The sequence below is a fragment of the Podarcis bocagei genome, assembly GCF_964188305.1.
Source record: "Podarcis bocagei genome assembly, chromosome: 4".
NCBI classification, from domain to species: Eukaryota; Metazoa; Chordata; class Lepidosauria; order Squamata; family Lacertidae; genus Podarcis; species Podarcis bocagei.
This window is the reverse complement of record NC_138128.1, coordinates 17,594,839-17,614,170: the sequence shown is the minus strand read 5'-3', so window position 1 is coordinate 17,614,170 and position 19,332 is coordinate 17,594,839. Positions and strand designations below refer to the sequence as shown.

Sequence of the window (19,332 nt, the reverse complement as noted above, 5' to 3'; positions counted from 1 at the left end):
TTTTGCCGGAAGCATTTCACAGTTGTATTTGCATTCTGTCTAAGATTTTTGGCAAGATGAATTGTCCAAAGAATTCATGTGTATTCATAGCAAAGGGGATTTCTATTCAGCAGTGCCTGTTCCTAGTAATATAATGCTAATACTCAGCTTCTACATGACAGTTTAAGGGTATTAAAGCTGCTTCACATGTGCTACTTTGGTGTGTCTTAAAACTGTCTTAATTAGAGAGATTGGTAGAGCCAATATAGTATTGGGAATAGGATTCTAAACTTGAACCCAGAATACTTGGGTCCAAATTCTTGCTTAGCCCATGTAGCTCACTCAGTGATCTCAAGATAGACTTTCTTCCTTGGTCCCTGTCTTCCTCATCTCCCGTGGAGGAATTGTTGTGAAGATACAATGGGGAAGGAGAGGTTGGAATCAAGCCCCAAAATTAGGGCTCAAGCCAATGGATTCAAATTACAAGAAAGGGGTTTTTATGATATGATATGATATGATATGATATGATATGATGTTTATTTTTCTATGAGGCATCTGAAGCAATTTGCAACAAACATATTTATAAAACAATTAAATAATATAAAACAATATAATATAAAACAATATATAATAATAAAAGTTATTGCATACCGTATTTTTCGCCCTATAAGACGCACCGGCCCATAGGACGCACCTAGTTTTGGGGGGGGAAATCAAGGAAAAAAATATGATTCCCCCCCCTGCAGCTCTGGGAGCAGCGGACAGGCTGCACGCAGCCTGTGCGCTACTCCAAGACCTTCTCCCTGCTTTTGCGAGAGGTGGAGGAATTCCCCCACCTCCCGCAAAAGCCCACAGGAGCCCCACTTGACTCCTGCGGGCTTTTCGACCAGGAGGGAGAAGGGACTGATGCGGCCAGTCAGTCCCTTCTCCCTCCTCGGGGAAAAGCCCCCAAGAGCCGCTTGCTCTTTAAAGGGTGCACGGCTCCTGCAGGCTTTTCTAGGAGGTGGGGGAATTCCCCCCCCCTCGTAGAAAAGCCGGGGAGCCCCTTTAAAGAGCGCACGGCTTTTGCAGGTCGGAGTTAAACATTATAAGTTAAGAGCATTTGCAGATGACCTAGTATTAACTTTGCAAGAGCCAAACACTAGTACGAAAAAGGTCCTGGAAATAATCCAACAGTTTGGCCAGGTAGCTGGATTTAAGTTGAATAAACAAAAAACCAAAGTTCTAGGAAAAAATTTAACAGATATGGAAAAGGAGAAATTCCAAGAGGAGACAGGGTTGACGGTGGTCAAGAAGGTGAAATACCTAGGGGTTTATTTGACATCTAAAAATGTGAATTTGTATAAGGATAATTATGAAAAATGTTGGTCAGAAATCAAAAAAGATCTAGAAATATGGTCAAATCTGAAATTGTCAATGTTAGGCCGAATTGCAGTGATTAAAATGAATGTATTGCCTAGAATGTTATTTTTGTTTCAGACCTTGCAGATTCTTGACAAGATGGAATGTTTTAAGAGGTGGCAGAAAGATATCTCGAAATTTGTCTGGCAGGGCAAAAAGCCCAGAATTAAATTTAAAATATTGACAGACGCTAAAGAAAGAGGGGGTTTTGCCCTGCCGGACTTAAAATTGTACTATGAGGCAGCAGCTTTTTGCTGGCTGAAAGAGTGGATGCTCCTCGAGAACACAGACATTTTGGATCTGGAAGGTTTCAATAATGCTTTTGGTTGGCATGCATATCTATGGTATGACAAAATCAAGCTGCATAGTGCCTTTAAAAATCACATTGTTAGAAAAGCATTGTTTAATGTTTGGATAAGATACAAAGATCTGTTGGAAAACAAAACCCCCAGATGGGTGTCACCAGTGGAGGCTAAGGCAGTGAAGAAACTCAATATGGAGGTCGGATGGCCGAAGTATTGGGAAATTTTGGAACAGGAGGGAGATAAATTGAAATTACAAAGTCATGAGAAAATGAAACATAAAGTACAAAATTGGTTTCAATATCATCAAATAATGGAGTTTTTCAAACAGGACAGGAAAATTGGCTTTCAGGTGGAAAAATCAAAACTAGAGACTGAACTGTTAGAACCCAATACTAAGAATTTATCAAGAATGTATAACTTGCTGCTGAAATGGAATACACAGGATGAAACAGTTAAATCGGCTATGATTAAGTGGGCACAGGATGTTGGACATAACATCATGTCAGCTGACTGGGAATGGTTATGGAACACCGGTATTAAATCCACGGCATGTAATGCCTTAAAGGAAAACATTATGAAAATGGTCTATAGGTGGTACATGACCCCAGTCAAGCTGGCAAAAATTTATCATTTGCCCGATAACAAATGTTGGAAATGTAAAGAGACCGAAGGTACCTTCTATCACCTTTGGTGGACATGCCCGAAGATTAAGGCTTTCTGGGAAATGATCTATAATGAAATGAAAAAGGTACTTAAATGTACTTTCCCTAAAAAACCAGAGGCCTTTCTCTTGGGCATTGTCGGCCAATTGGTGTCAAAGAGGGATAGAACTTTTTTTATGTATGCCACAACAGCAGCAAGAATACTCATCGCAAAGTATTGGAAGACACAAGATCTACCCACTCTGGAAGAATGGCAGATGAAAGTGATGGACTATATGACACTGGCTGAGATGACAGGCAGAATCCGTGACCAAGGAAAAGAGACGGCGGAAGAAGAATGGAGAAAATTCAAAAGTTATCTTAAGGACTATTATAAACTTGAAGAATGTTAGAGTGTTGTGGTTTTTAGGAACAAAGGGATACAGTGATATAAGGTCAGAATACAGAGATGACTAAGATGACAGAGGTCGGAAAGTAACAATTGGGAGTTGCTATAAAATTATGGACATTGGGATGCAGAAAGGGGGGGTATGGGGAAGTCCCAGAAAAGAGGTTTATGAAAATATGTTATGAAATTATACGTGTATGTTTGTCTTTTTAAGTGTTTGTTTGTTCTTTAAAATTTTGTAAAACCAATAAAAATTTTATAAAAAAAAAAAATAAAGAGCGCACGGCTTTTGCGGGAGGTGGGGGAATTCCCCCATCTCCCGCAAAAGCCCAAAGGAGGGAGAAGGGACTGATTCGGCCAGTCAGTCCCTTCTCCCTCCTTGGGGAAAAGCCCCCAAGAGCAGCGTGCTCTTTAAAGGGTGCACGGCTCCTGCAGGCTTTTCTAGGAGGTGGGGGAATTCCCCCCCTCGTAGAAAAGCCAGCAGAAGCCGCGGAGCCCCTTTAAAGAGCGCGCGGCTTTTGCCTGCTTTTGCGGGAGGTGGGGGAATTCCCCCATCTCCCGCAAAAGCCCAAAGGAGGGTTGGAGAGTAGCGGGAAGGCGTCGCGCGCCTTCCTGCTGCCCCCCATCCTCTGGGGCTGGCGATGGGGGAAGCGCTGCTTTCCCCCACCACCAGCCTCAAACAGCAGGCTCTCCTGGCTTCAGCGGAAGCAACGCGAAGCCTCCGGAGCGCAGGCTTCGGAGGCTTCGTGTTGCTATCGCTGAAGCCAAGGAGTCTGCGTTCGCCCCATAAGACGCACCCACATTTCCCCTTCATTTTTGGAGGGGGAAAAGTGCATCTTATAGGGCGAAAAATACGGTATATGAAAACCTATATAATTATATATCTATGTCTATACATATCTAGTTGGTTAGTTTAAAACAACAACACATACATAAAATCAGTTCAAATCTCATATAGTTACAAACTGAGGTACAAATCTCCATTTAGAAAGAGGAATGTGCTAAAAGACAGTAGAGAAGGAATCTGATAATTAGGAGGATGGTGTCAGCTGTCCAATGGTGGATGAGCAGGGCTTGGAAGGTGGTGGAAAGGGGGGAAAATAATGCGATTATATGGTTTGATAAATTGCTATGTTGAAATTGCTAGTAAAAATAATTTTAAAAAATAAATAAACTACTTCTACGGCATTGTGAAGAATTTGTTCATCCTTCCTGTGAGCCAGTGTGGTGTAGTGGTTAAGAGCGGTAGTCTTGTAATCTGGGGAATCGGGTTCGCGTCTCCGCTCCTCCACATGCAGCTGCTGGGTGACCTCGGGCCAGTCACACTTCTCTGAAGTCTCTCAGCCCCACTCACCTCACAGAGTGTTTCTTGTGAGGGAGGAAGGGAAAGGAGATTGTTAGCCGCTTTGAGACTCCTTAAAGGGAGTGAAAGGCGGGAAATCAAATCCAAACTCTTCTTCTTCTTCTAGACCTGGACGAATGTGTGACTGGAGATGCCTGCTGCTCCCAATTCTGCATCAACTACATCGGAGGCTACGAATGCAGCTGCAAGGCAGGCTTTCGGCTTCATCCAGACGGCTGTGAATGTGATGGTAATTTAAATTCGCCAGGCACTGAGCAAGGCACTCAGGAGGCCTTTTGCAGAAATGCCGAGCAAACATTCCACGAGGATCTGCTTTGCCGTTCATTGTGTTTGTCACCTCAGGTCTCACAAGCAGTGCTGATGTGCGCCTGCTCCTGAGAAGACCTCAGGAAACTGCTCATGTGATGGTGGGGAACCTGTGGCCTGCTCATTGTCGTTGGACTCCAATTCCCATCAACCCCAGCCTGCACAGTTGCTGGCCAGGGATCATGGGTGTTGTAGTGCAGTAGCAGCTTCCTTACCCCATGTGCCAGTAGCAAGCAGACTACAGGTGCTTTTTGGGCAGATATAAAAGGTAAAGGTAAAGGGACCCCTGACCATTAGGTCCAGTCGTGACCGACTCTGGGGTTGCGGCGCTCATCTCGCTTTATTGGCCGAGGGAGCCGGCGTACAGCTTCCGGGTCATGTGGCCAGCATGACTAAGCCGCTTCTGGCAAACCAGAGCAGCGCATGGAAACGCTGTTTACCTTCCCGTTGGAGCGGTACCTATTTATCTACTTGCACTTTGACGTTGGCAGGAGCTGGGACAGAGCAACGGGAGCTCACCCCGTCACGGGGATTCGAACCACCAAGTCCTAGGTTCTGTGTTTTAACCCACAGCGCCACCTTGGGCGGATATAACCCTGCCTAATTTCCCAATTGCAGTTAGGAGATTAGGAATGGCTCCCAGGCTTCTCTTCCCTTTACTCTGATATGCAGGTTCTCCCTCCTTTCATTTCCAGAGCTAACCACGGCATAGCAATATTGCTGACTGTGCATCGTTCAAAACTGCAATTTGAAGTGCAGATATGATACCATGGTTAGCTGCAAAAACTGCTACCCATAGGTAGTTCCAAAAAAAATGAATGTGGTGGTGGTGGGGAAATAATGTGAGTGGGAATGAGGGGCAAGGAAAGGAAACAGAAGCCTGTTATGTGCTCCCAGGCAAGGAAGGGCAGCGAAGGACATTTGATACGCTTGGCTTTGCTTCTAAGTTGTATGGTTTTGTTTAATGTTTATTCAATTGGATTTTAAATGGAAGTTGTTTCAAATTATACTTGCAAGCTGCCTGGGCATTTCAGAAGGTGGGAAATGCAGATTGTATCTAGGTAATATCATTGGGTTGTATCCAGTGTGAATCAAACTCATATTAGACTCATTGAAGCTAATAGACAACAATTAACTTATGCCCATTAATTCAAACAGCTTAACTCTAATGTTGGATACAACTGAATGTACTAATAACCAAGGTAATCGGAATAGATAACAGTAATAGCCATTCTGAAGTTCTGAACAGGAGTTCAGCACAGTTTTCTTCTTGATCCAAATTGGGTTTTTGCATCCAAGGTTTACTCTCCTCATTTAATTTCCTAGATGTGGACGAGTGCCTATCCGACACTGATGGCTGTGACCAATATTGTATTAATTCTTTGGGTTCCTATGAATGTACATGTGACGAAGGATACAGGCTCAGCAGTGTCAATGGACAGTCTTGCATCTGTAAGTTATTCCGTATCGTTAGGAGCTCTATTCGAAGGAAAACTCCAATTACCAGCCATGGTTTTTGGAAGTGATAATGGCATTACTTATTCAGAGTGAGGCGTCTTAATAGCACATAATCTGTTAAAAATGAGGTTTGTTTGACTTGTCTCATTTTCAGCAAATTAGATATTACTCAAATCCTCGTTATATTGAGAAGCTAAGCGTAATTCTAAAATTCCCAAAGTGGTTATGTTGAATCTGTAATATAAAGCCAAAACATTTATCTTCTGTTTCAATCAGACTTTTAAATATATGTTTCAGTATTAAAATGTCATCTATAGCCTGATGGTGATGGTGATGTGATGATGGTGTGTGTGTGTAGCTTTTATATGCGTTTATAATTTAATGATTGTTTATTCTAAAGCTAAATATGTAATCCCTAGACACTGTTTTGTGTTTGTTTTATAATTCCACATCTGAGATTATTTATAAATCTTGTAGCTTTGCTATGGCTGGGCTTAAGGGACAGAAACACATACAAGTCACCCTGAATCCAATGGAATTTAAGGCTGATGGATAACAACTTGCTTGGGTAGGCATCTTTAATTCAAAAGACAAAGAAACTAAGATTGCTCTCTACAAGTGAGAAGCAGCTTGTCTAATCAGCCACCTTAAAATGGGTTGAGCAATGAAGTGCAAAAAAAATCTCATGTTGTTCTAAGGATGAGCAATTTGGAGGGCACGTTTAGCACATGAAAAATTCAACTCAAACTAAACAAAAATAAACAAGCACAACACCATGAACTACTGACTCTTTAAGACAAAGATGGGCAATTTGTGGCTTTCCAGGTGTTGCTGGACTACACCTCCCATCACCCATGATTAGCCATGGCTGAGACTGATGGGAGTTGGAGTCTTAGAACATTGGGAGGGGGCCACAGGCTCCCCACCCCTGCTCTAAGGTCTCCAGGAAGGGCAAAATAGTTAACCGGTAACACCTATTACCTTCCAGTTCCAAATACAGAGAGAGTACCTCCGTGCTAGCAAGAGTTTCAGTTCAAGTGTAATATATGTACATATAGTTGTTAAACCATACATCTGCACCTTATATGTAGTGATTCCCCCCCCCCCTTGATTCTTGGAGGATGATACAGGCAACTAAACTACCCCGGGGGTGAGAGAGTCATCATTGCAGGGTAGTTTTGTCATCTGAATAGTCTGAAGAGCTTTCATTGATTGTAATGTTTCTGTTTCCTATTATTAATAATAGTAGCAGCACCTGTTTACTGATGTAAACAACAAATAGGATCAAGCTTATGGGACTTAATAAGATGAAAATGTAAGTATTTGTATCTCTGATATCAGCATTAGATGACGATAAGCTGGAAGAGGAGGAAGAAGAAGAACTGGAGATTGCCCGGATTCCTGGCTTCCGCTTCAGAAGACCACCTCAGCTCCTTCACTTCAGTACCTCCCTAGATTCTTTCTATGATGAGGAGGAAGAGGAGATTCGTGGAGAGCTCACTGTTGCACACCAAGTTGGTGAGAGAATGTTTCTAAAATCTTAATTTTTTGCAGAGAGCAAGCATGGAAGTAACATGTTTCCAGGGAATGAAAAAAATCAGCCCAGAAAGAAAGGAGAATTATAAAATTTTGGAGCTACTAGAACATAGTCATAATCACTCTGTTCTGCCTATGCTGCTGGAGGCAGAATACCTCTGAACGAGAGTTGCTGAGAACCGCAAGCAGGAAGAGTGTTGTTGCATCCAGGTCCTGCTTTTTGGCCTCTGGTTGGCCATTGGCCTGATCCTGCATGCTGTCCTTATGCTCTTAGGGTGAGAGGTGAGGTGACACACCAAACAGTTCTTTGTGATCCTAAGTTAGCCATATTGTCTGTTTCCAGTGGACCTGGAAGGAATGTGAGTTTAAAAAAACAGCAGTCCATATCACCATTGCTAAAAACTGGAAAACATCTGGGGCATGTATGGAGGAAGAGTAGTATGGGAGATTGCAGCATACTGTTCTGATGGAAACACTGACAGCCCAGCTAAGAGTCAGCAGAGGTCAGAAAAAGAGCTGTGCTTTCAGTGAAGACTGGTTTTGCTTTATTGCACAGACTAACAGGAGTGATCCCTTGCAATTACTGCTGAATGCAAGGAATTCCTGCATTGCAGAGGGTTTGAATAGAATATGAGCCTTGAGGTCCCTTCCATCTCTACAATTCTATGATTCTATGAATTCACATTTAACATTACGGCAAGGACTTATAACCAGAAAAAAAGAGGCTATTAGAGCAAATGTTTCATAATGCCATTTGTTGTGCAGTTTTTGAGTGGGAGGGATTTGTTCTGGATTGGCATGCTTCAAAAATGAAAAATAAATGGATATAGGAAAGAAGGGGAAACTTCTGCAGTGACACTTTTCTGCAGCTCTCTGTGTTTCTGTTTCCTTCTCTTGAATGATATAGCCCATGGCTGCAAGTAGTTGCTGGCAGTAAACATGTACAGAATAAACTGAAATAGCCAAGCCTGGCATGCGTGTTGACACTTGTGCTTTTTAATTTCAGTTTGTCTGCATAACATGTTTGGCAGTGACTGCAGCTTGAGTTGCTCTGACTGTATGAACAGGGGGAAATGCAACAGTGACAACAGTAGTTGTGACTGCCCACCTGGGTGGACTGGCATTATATGTAATGAAAGTGAGTATACCTCTTACTATTTAAATCCACTTTGAACACTAACAAGGGTGAGCCCAGCTCGAACAAGATTTTGGTAACTAAGGTGCAGGATATAAAATAAATAAATAAAACGTCTACTTTGTCCAATCACTTTGCTTAGATTTGAAGATCAGAGTATACAGTGGTACCTCGCAAGACGAACGCCTCGCGAGACGAAAAACTCGCAAAACGAAAGGTTTTTGCGTTTTCGAGTTGCCTCGCAAGACGAATTTCCCTATGGGCTTGCTTCGCAAAACGAAGCTTGCCCCGGGGACAGCGGGTCTTCTCTTTTGAAGCAAGGGGCGGCCGGGAGATCGCTTCTCCCCACCGCCCCTTGCTTCAAAAGAGGTCCGGGGGCAGCGGGAAGCGCTCCCGCTGCCCCCGGACCTCTTTTGAAGCAAGCGGCTGCGCTTCTCCCCGCAGCCGCTTGCTTCAAAAGAGGTCCCGGACCTCTTTTGAAGCAAGGGGCGGTGGGGAGAAGCGATCTCCCCGTGCTCCGAAGCCGGGCGGGGGGGTGGGAACACCTGCCCCAGCCACCCCGCTTCGGAACGCTGCTCCGAAGCGGGGTGGGGGGGTGGGAGCACCTGCCCCAGCCGCCGGGCTTCGTAGCGCTGCTGCGAAGCCGGGCGGGGGGTGGGAACACCTGCCCCAGCCACCCCGCTTCGGAACGCTGCTCCGAAGCGGGGTGGGGGGGCGGGAGCACCTGCCCCAGCCGCCGGGCTTCGTAGCGCTGCTGCGAAGCCGGGCGGGGGGTGGGAACACCTGCCCCAGCCACCCCGCTTCGGAACGCTGCTCCGAAGCGGGGTGGGGGGGCGGGAGCACCTGCCCCAGCCGCCGGGCTTCGTAGCGCTGCTGCGAAGCCAGGCGGGGGGGGTGGGAACACCTTCTGAAGGCGGGCGGGGGGCGAAAGTCTTTGTCCCCCCCTGCCTGCCTTCCCAGGGGCTTTTAAATCGCCCTGGACAGCAGAGAAGTCCTCCGCTGTCCGGGGCGATTTTAAAATGCCGCCCGCCAGCATTTTAAGATCGCCCGGACAGCGGAGAAGTCCTCCGCTGTCCCGGGGTTTTTTAAAATGCTGGGGGTGGGAAGAAAAGCCCTTGTCCCCCCCCCCAGCCTTCAGAAGAGGTCCGGGGACAGACTGTCCCCGGACCTGGTCTGAAGGCGGTTTCCCTAGGAACGCATTAATTGATTTTCAATGCATTCCTATGGGAAACCGTGCATCGCAAGACGAAAAAACCGCAAGACGAAGAGACTTGCGGAACGAATTAATTTCGTCTTGCGAGGCACCACTGTACTACCTTTCAGATGGATGGGTTAAAAATAATAATCAAACCATCTGGCTGTTTCTGAGCTGGCATTGGCTTGATGGGTCACAGATTGCACAGCTCTGCACATGTGAGCTAAGCAAATGACTTGAATAAGAATTTGCTCAAACCATATAAATGTTGAACAAAGGTGGGGTCCTGAATTTTGCCTACACTTCTGTCGAGGGCATTAAACAATGTGTTTATCCTATTTTACCCCCATTAAGGCTGAGAGATAGTGACTTGTTCAAGGCCACCCACAATGAGCTCAATGACTTGGTGAGAAATTGAACCCATGATCCTCTAGTCCAGTTTAAAGACATACCGTTTTTTCGCACCATAGGGCGCACCGGCCCATAGGGCGCACCTAGTTTTTTTGGGGGGGAAATAAAGAAAAAAAAAATATTTCTCCCCAAGCTTCCCCAGCCCCCAGGACAGGTTGCTCTCCGCAAGCCGTGGGAGCCCTCCCGCGGCTTGCGCAGAGCTACCCAAAGCCCGGAGGCGACTGCTCAGGGCGCCCGGGCTTCAGGATGCAGGCAGCTCTCCGCAAGCCGTGGGAGCCTGGCGGGAACTCCTGCGGGCTCCCAAGGCTTGCGGATACCTTCCTGAAGCCTGGAGAGCGAGAGGGGTCGATGCGCACCGACCCCTCTCACTCTCCAGGCTTCAGCGAAAGCCTGCATTTGCCCCATAGGATGCACACACATTTCCCCTTCATTTTTTGAGGGGGAAAAGTGTGTCCTATAGGGCGAAAAATACGGTAATTGCTACACTAGTGGGTTCTGTCTGCTTGTCGTTGGGTCATACTTTCCACATTGATATGACAGCCAGAGATGCATTTCAGTGGGCATTATCTATTGATGTGAGCTGTGGGTGAGACCTTTGAGGGTCATCACACTGTCTTTCACCATGCTGGGTCTGCACGCATACCTGTCACAGAAGAGCAAATTTATTTAAGGGTTCCTGTGTGTGCCTTCATTTGTTTTGGTGTCAAGTCCCATTCATTTCAATCCCCTTCTTCAGATTTAAGACTACTGAGTGTCAGTTTGCAGTGGCAATAAGACACAGGTGAGATGCTTTCTGTGATGCAGAAAAAACTTTTTGATCCATTACCTGGCTATTAAACTGCCCCTGCATCTGCCTTGGCAGCAGGCTGATGTGATCAAATTCTAAGGAACCACAAAATATGATCCAGGGACATGGTCTCACACATATTGTCCCTTAATCTCCTGTAGACTTCCTCTCCAGGCGAGAGGCAACCTAAAAAGGCCCATTAAGTGGCAATAATAGTGCACCTTTCCATCTAGATCTACTCTCATCCACTGTAAGTGATTGACAGTTTCAAAGCTCACTGGTCCATTTAGTAGACCCAAATTTGCAAGTGATGTGCAATCTGCTTCCCCTCCACCAGCAAAAAAAACCAACACCCAATCATATCGGTCAAATCTTCAAAGAAAAGGATCAGCTATGATCAGCATCAGTTTGAAAAGCAACTTTTTGTCTTCTGCTTTCACCACTTTGACAAAAGGTCACTCATTGTATTCCACAGACAGGTGTGGAGGTGGGGTTTCCTTGCAGTCTACTTCTTAGGGCTAGCTCTGCAAATGACAACCACTGCAAGGCTAAAGTAGTTCAAGCAAACATTTATCCCTTTGAGTTGCTTGTTTGCTGCCCCTACCTATATCTGTGTTCAGCACTAAAAATAAATTTTATAAGTTTGAATGCTGCAACTGGTATGGCATGTAGTGCTCATCAATCTGCCCTATGTACCTCTGTGCCCTTTAATAGTGCTGGTCAGATTAGAGGAGGATTCTAAGACAATCAGGGCTTGTCCATACTTTCTCTTGTCCCGGGCCTAGGAAGCATGGATCTGAGCAGTTTTCCTCTTTCTAGGCATGTGTCTGAATGGTTTTCCCATTGCACCATTCCTTTCCCAGGGGAAATCCTCTCCTTAGCTTTAAATAGGAACAAACAGCAATCCGCAGAAAATTCAATTGCTGTTTATGCCGATTGAGCACTAAAGGGTGGTTTTTCACTTGGGAAAACAACAGGAAGTGTGGATAAGCCCTTAGAAACACCCACTGCCCAGAGGTATGTGCCTTAATTTGTACCCTCCCAAGCCATCTTCCTCCAAAAAGGCTCCTGTCTGTATCTTGTGGGAGAGAAGCAGCCCACAAGGGACAGATGTCCATAAGGTCTCTCTGAGGCACAGCCCTTAGTTTTCAGTCAGAACTTGTGAAATTCTATGGGGAAATAGGAACAGCCAAACCCCCACAGGAGAGCAGGTCATGGTTCCTTCTCTTTGCATCGCATGGCTACATCAACGGCACATTTTCCTGTCTATTTCAGTAGCAAACACAAAGCAGATGAATATTATCACCCGCAGAAACTGGCATGGCATAATATCCGGACTGTTTGTTTTAAGATGCCCTCTAATAGCTTTGCCTTATTTCGACATGATAGCTGAAGCATAATTGCTCTTGGTCCTTAATGCGGTTAGAAGACTGTGTTGCTCATTCGCCTTGCAGCCTGCTCCATGGGGACCTATGGGAAAGATTGCAGCAGCCTCTGCAAGTGTCAGAACGGAGGATCCTGCGATCCGGTAACAGGGTGGTGTCGTTGCCCACCAGGAATTAATGGAAAGTTTTGTGAAGATGGTAAGAATTTTATTGTTTTCCTCTACATCATTTCCAGCTGGGTGTCTTTATGATTGCCTGTGGAGTTGGCACTATCTTTTTTAATTGGCACCGAAAGTGCAGCGTAGAGGCTCAAATACGGCAGGGTGCAGTAAGCAGAACAGTCCATTATTTGATGGGGCAAACTTTGGGGAAATGGGGGCCAGGCACTGGATTTTAGGAGTCTCCACCCCGCAGATCTGTTTTGCATTGGATTCCAGACCCTGGCCTGATGTGAAACGAATCCAGAGTTTCCTTGCCCTTGCTATGGCATTTACCAGAAGCTCTTCCTGCCATTCCTTTCCCACTTTTTACAATTTACAGGGGCAAAGTAAAGTAAATTTCTTGACTTTCTTAAAGTCAAGAAATTTACAAAGTAAATTTCTTGACTTTAAGAAAGCCGACTTCATAAAACTTAGGGAAGTGCTGGGTGAGATCCCATGGACAGCAATACTAAAAGGAAAGGGAGTTCATGATGGCTGGGAGTTTGTTAAGAGGGAGATAGTAAAAGCACAACGTCAGGCAATACCATTGAGACGGAAACATGGAAGGTGCCTAAAGAAGCCAGGGTGGCTATCTAAAGAACTTTTAACTGAGTTAAGATTAAAAAAGGATGTGTACAAAAAATGGAAAAGGGGGGAAACCACCAAAGAGGAATTCAAACAAATAGCCAGCACGTGTAGACACAAAGTCAGAAAAGCTAAAGCACAGAATGAACTCAGGCTTGCTAGAGAGGTTAAAAGCAACAAAAAAGGCTTTTATGGGTATGTTCGTAGCAAAAGGAAGAACAAAGAAACAGTGGGGTCACTCAGAGGAGAAGATGGTGAAATGCAAACAGGGGACACAGAAAGGGCTGAACTCCTCAATGCCTTCTTTGCCTCAGTCTTCTCCGATAAAGAAAACAATGCCCGACCTGAAAAATTTGGAGCAAATGATTCAGCAAAGGAAACACAGCCCAGAATAACTAAGGAGATAGTACAAGAATATTTGGCTAGTTTAGATGTATTCAAGTCTCCAGGGCCAGATGAACTGCATCCAAGAGTATTAAAAGAACTGGCAGATGTGATCTCAGAACCACTGGCAGTCATCTTTGAGAATTCCTGGAGAACAGGCGAAGTCCCGGCAGACTGGAGGAGGGCAAATGTTGTCCCTATTTTCAAAAAGGGGAAAAGAGAGGACCCAAATAATTACCGCCCAGTCAGTCTGACATCAATACCAGGGAAGATTCTGGAGCAGATCATTAAGAAAACAGTCTGTGAGCACCTAGAAAGGAATGCTGTGATCACCAATAGTCAGCATGGATTTCTGAAAAATAAGTCATGTCAGACTAACCTGATCTCGTTTTTTGACAGAATTACAAGCCTGGTAGATGAAGGGAACTCAGTGGATGTAGCCTACCTTGATTTCAGCAAGGCATTTGACAAGGTGCCCCATGATATTCTTGTAAAGAAGCTGGTAAAATGCGGTCTTGACTATGCTACCACTCAGTGGATTTGTAACTGGCTGACTGACCGAACCCAAAGGGTGCTCATCAATGGTTCCTCTTCATCCTGGAGAAGAGTGACTAGTGGGGTGCCACAGGGTTCTGTCTTGGGCCCGGTCTTATTCAACATCTTTATCAACGACTTGGATGATGGACTCAAGGGCATCCTGATCAAATTTGCAGATGACACCAAACTGGGAGGGGTGGCTAACACCCCAGAGGACAGGATCACACTTCAAAACGATCTTGACAGATTAGAGAACTGGGCAAAAACAAACAAGATGAATTTTAACAGGGAGAAATGCAAAGTATTGCACTTGGGCAAAAAAAATGAGAGGCACAAATACAAGATGGGTGACACCTGGCTTGAGAGCAGTACATGTGAAAAGGATCTAGGAGTCTTGGTTGACCACAAACTTGACATGAGCCAACAGTGTGACGCGGCAGCTAAAAAAGCCAATGCAATTCTGGGCTGCATCAATAGGAGTATAGCATCTAGATCAAGGGAAGTAATAGTGCCACTGTATTCTGCTCTGGTCAGACCACACCTGGAGTACTGTGTCCAGTTCTGGGCACCACAATTCAAGAAGGACACTGACAAACTGGAACGTGTCCAGAGGAGGGCAACCAAAATGGTCAAAGGCCTGGAAACGATGCCTTATGAGGAACGGCTAAGGGAGCTGGGCATGTTTAGCCTGGAGAAGAGGAGGTTAAGGGGTGATATGATAGCCATGTTCAAATATATAAAAGGATGTCACATAGAGGAGGGAGAAAGGTTGTTTTCTGCTGCTCCAGAGAAGCGGACACGGAGCAATGGATCCAAACTACAAGAAAGAAGATTCCACCTAAACATTAGGAAGAACTTCCTGACAGTAAGAGCTGTTCGACAGTGGAATTTGCTGCCAAGGAGTGTGGTGGAGTCTCCTACTTTGGAGGTCTTTAAGCAGAGGCTTGACAACCATATGTCAGGAGTGCTCTGATGGTGTTTCCTGCTTGGCAGGGGGTTGGACTCGATGGCCCTTGTGGTCTCTTCCAACTCTATGATTCTATGATTCTATGAAAGTGGCATGGCACAGAGGGCTCCAGATGAGTGCCATGGGGGTGGCGTGGGGACATAATGCTACATCAATTGTGTATAAGCAGTAGCACCCATGGATCCTGCAGCGAACGTGGTCTGCAGTGTGGGGGGCTGGACTATATATATTTGGGGGGGATGAATGAATTCCTATGCCCCACAAATAACCCAGAGATGCATTTTAAATAAAAGGACACATTCTACTCATGTAAAAATACCAGGCAGGACCCACAAATAACCCAGAGATGCATTTTAAATAAAAGGACACATTCTACTCATGTAAAAACACGCTGATTCCTGGACTGTCCGCAGGCCGGATTTAGAAGGCGATTGGGCCGGATCCAGCTCCCAGGCCTTAGTTTGCCTACCCATGATCTAATAGCACTGCCTGAACAGTGCCATGCTGTCATGCATCTTGCTGTATGCTAGGAACCAAATGCATGCAGGGAGTGTAAAGCAAGATTGTAGTATACAGACTCTTACTATTTATAGAGAGGTTAATAAAAATGACAATAATTTATTATTTGAACCCCGCCCATCTGGCTGGGTTTCCCCAGCCACTCTGGGCGGCTTCCAACAAAGATTTAAAAAAAGATTAAAATGTCACACATTAAAAACTTCCCACTTAAAAGCATTTAGATATCTGCTAAATGTCAAATAGTTGTTTATCTCTTTGACATCTGATGGGAGGGCGTTCCACAGGGTGGGTGCCACTACCGAGAAGGCTCTCTGCCTGGTTGCCGGTACTTTGCTTCTCGCAGTGAGGGAACCACCAGAAGGCCCCCGGCGCTGGATCTCAGTGTCCGGGCAGAATGATGGGGGTGGAGACGCTCCTTCGCGTATACTGGGCCGAGGCCGTTTAGGGCTTTAAAGGTCAGCACCAACACTTTGAATTGTGCTCAGAAATGTACTGGTAGATAGATAAATAGATGGGTAGATAAATAGAAAAATATGCTTGCTTTTTTTGCACATTGATTCCTATTTTTATTTGTATTGTGTTGTTCTTACTTTTTTGGAATATCTATCAGGTTGCCCCAAAGGACGCTTTGGGAAACACTGCAACAAGAAATGTAACTGTGCTAACAATGGATATTGCCACAGATTGTATGGAGCCTGTTTATGTGACCCTGGGCTATATGGTCGCTTCTGCCATCTAAGTAAGTCAAGCCATACAGAATGCTATATAAAATGTTTTTAAGTCCTCAGCAATACAATACAGCTCTTGCAAAATGCCCTTCAGTCAAACAAGGATGCATAGATTTTATTTATTGGTTTATTTAAATCTGACTACCTTATTCCACAGCTCAAGGCACCTTTCAAACTGATTTTTGAAAACAGTTATAAAAACCATGGGTTGCAACCAACTAAGTTCTTTATAGAGAAAACTTTCTTTCACCTCGAAAGGTGCATGCACCTTGCTTTTTGTTTTTTTTAAATTGTTTTGTTTTCAATGCAAGTAATGCCAGAGTAGTAGGACAAAAACTCTGTGATTTTCAACACAACACACTAATAAATAGTGCGTAGCACCTTAAAGGAGCTTCTCCTTTACACAAAAGGAAATATTGCAGCATGTGTGATCACAGTTTCTTCAAAACTACTGGTTTTGATCCCATGCAAATATATGCAGATTTTATTTACTGAAAGTGATACAGTGAAACAGCTACAATGTTTTAAACTGAATGGCCATTAGTAATCAGAAACATTTCTCTTCCTTCCATTCAGTCATGCTTTCTTAAGCAGCTATTCTGTTCTGCGTCGGAAATTTATTGCTCCATGTTAGGCATGCCAACCTAGCAACAGTGTTAACAGCTCACTTTAATCTGACTGCAGCCTGTCCCAAATGGGTCTTTGGAGCTGGCTGCTCAGAGGAGTGCCTCTGTTTGAAGGAGAACACCCTGGTTTGTGATCCCAGAAACGGTACCTGTACCTGCCGACCAGGCTACGAAGGGAGCAAGTGTCAAAGAGGTATGCATTTTGCTATCTGTCTCAATTCCTTTCTCCGCAATATTCTTTATTAATTTTGCAGCACATATTCCTTCCATGTGTTAAGTACTTGACTTTACTGTTGTGATTCTAAGCCTTTCTTCCTTTCTTTTTTACTGAAAAATAAATAGTTATATAAGGCAAAATTTCTCTTGTTTTGCAGTTGCACACCAGCAGTCCTTAAAAAATAGAAAGAATCCTGTTGATTAGCAGTTTGGTTAGCAGGGGCAGGAGAATTATTGGGGAGGGGACTGAATCCATTCACTGAATGGCAGAATTTTAACTTTTTTAAAAGCTGTGTAGCCCTAGCAGTTTGGATCATAAAGCAGAACCATGTCTGTAACCTCTGTTTTCACAGTCCATTTCTGTCCATGTCACTTTCACATACATACATACTCATGAGCTTGACTCACCCCTTTTCTGCAATAACCTGTGGTTTCAATTTTTTTTTTTAATCCCATTATGCACAATGTCACAGGTTTAGACCCCAGCATCTCAAGGTAGGGACGCGGGTGGCGCTGTGGGTTAAACCACAGAGCCTAGGACTTGCCGATCAGAAGGTTGGCGGTTCGAATCCCCACGATGGGGTGAGCTCCCGTTGCTCGGTCCCTGCTCCTGCCAACCTAGCAGTTTGCGCTGCTCTGGTTAGCCAGAAGCGGCTTAGTCATGCTGGCCACATGACCCGGAAGCTGTACGCCGGCTCCCTCGGCCAGTAAAGCGAGGTGAGCGCCACAACCCCAGAGTCAGTCACGACTGGACCTAATGGTCAGGGGGTCCATTTACCATTTATCTCAAGGTAGGGATGGGAATGTTCCCTGCCTGAAACCCCAGGGACTCCCTGGCAAACAGAGCTAGATGAACCAATGGTCTAATTCAGTATAAGGCAGCTTCCTGTTTCATACACAGATGTAGGTCCATTAAAATCAATGGGCTTACATAAGTCCATTGTTTTCAATGGGTCTGCTCTGAATATGACTTAGATGGGATGTCACCCTATGAAAACATGGTATTTGATAACATTCTCCTTCTTAAAATGTGTGTTTCTCAATAAATGTTTGCTCAAAATACACATTTTATATGGATGTTGATATTTCTTCTGAGCTGAGGATGGTATCATAATTTTGGCAAGTGCAAGAGCCTGTGGACAATTAAGTTCTGATCCACTCATTCATCCAGATTCGCTTCATACAGGAATCTGCAAAGATCTAATTCCTCAAGCATCCCTAACACATGCAGTTCCTCATCCAACGACAGCAGTTGTTTTTATGGTGCTTCCTGTGGGGGATTAGAAGCCAAACCTAAAAATGCATATTCTTGCTAGTTAGCACAGAGCTAACTAGAGAGCTGTATTGCTGATACGGGCAGATACTCAGACCATAGAAATGCAATTGTTGGAGAGGGTTCTGTGTGATGTCATTTCCCCTCCTCCCCTGGAGAGGAAGGAACATATAGTACTTCCTGTCGCTCTCTCTCTAATCTTCGACCAGCCGTGAAGTCAGGCATCCTTATGCTTACTCCAGCTCCAGCCACATGCGTGAAGCTGGTTATAATGTAAATATAAGTATTTTGCCTGCATAGTTTCTACTGCTGTCTTTGCTGTGAACCAATGCATGATTATAAAGTAAGTAAATATTATTTTTAAACTTGCTTTACAAGTGATTGTCTGATTCTTTGTTAAGCAGGGTAAGGAAGTGGGGAGCCTTGCTTAGAAGAAGGCTTTACAGCCCAGTTCCTATGCTTTTAATTTCTCTGCCAAGGATGGGATTTTGAAACTCACACATGTGCAATCAATATATCCTTTCCTACCCATTAAAACCCATCCCACACTTCCATGGAAATTGAAATATACTCGGAGTCAAGTGTGGATTTCATGCTCTTTATTCAGCTCATAGTAGCGAGGAATGGAAGTTCCCCCAAAGTGTCTGCTTTATATACATTATTTACACAATGGGCCCCACATGATTGGCTAATTCCGGGATTCTCCTGTAGGCCAATTAGGTTGCGGATTCACTTCCACCTGGAGGTGGATTGCGGACCAATCAGACTGCTGCATTCTGGATCCTATTGTTCTAGGACCAATCAGACTGCTGTATTCTGAATCCTATTGTTCTAGGACCAATCAGACTGCTGCATTCTGAATCCTATTGTTCTAGGACCAATCAGACTGCTGCATTTTGAATCCTATTCAACTCAGTGCATAACAGAAATGTTTTGGGGGGTTTTTTTTTGGTTAAGGTAATTAAAGTCCTGCTTATGATCCATCC

At 44.6% G+C, this 19,332-nt stretch overlaps 1 protein-coding gene across 8 annotated transcripts in view; it reads left to right on the top strand.

Moving 5' to 3' along the window:
* The window catches only part of LOC308584834 (uncharacterized protein), a 228,757-nt gene that overhangs the window by 154,165 nt on the left and 55,260 nt on the right, over positions 1 to 19,332 (top strand). For all 8 annotated transcript variants that reach the window (XR_014007041.1, XM_081189917.1, XM_081189919.1 and 5 more), the window contains 7 exons: positions 4,205 to 4,327; positions 5,731 to 5,856; positions 7,204 to 7,380; positions 8,405 to 8,536; positions 12,381 to 12,509; positions 16,114 to 16,242; positions 16,916 to 17,050. Coding sequence is in view for 7 of the 8 variants with exons in the window: in XM_081189917.1 (XP_081046043.1) it covers positions 4,205 to 4,327; positions 5,731 to 5,856; positions 7,204 to 7,380; positions 8,405 to 8,536; positions 12,381 to 12,509; positions 16,114 to 16,242; positions 16,916 to 17,050 (951 nt within the window). In the remaining variant the exon portion in view is untranslated. The remainder of the gene's footprint in view (positions 1 to 4,204; positions 4,328 to 5,730; positions 5,857 to 7,203; positions 7,381 to 8,404; positions 8,537 to 12,380; positions 12,510 to 16,113; positions 16,243 to 16,915; positions 17,051 to 19,332) is intronic.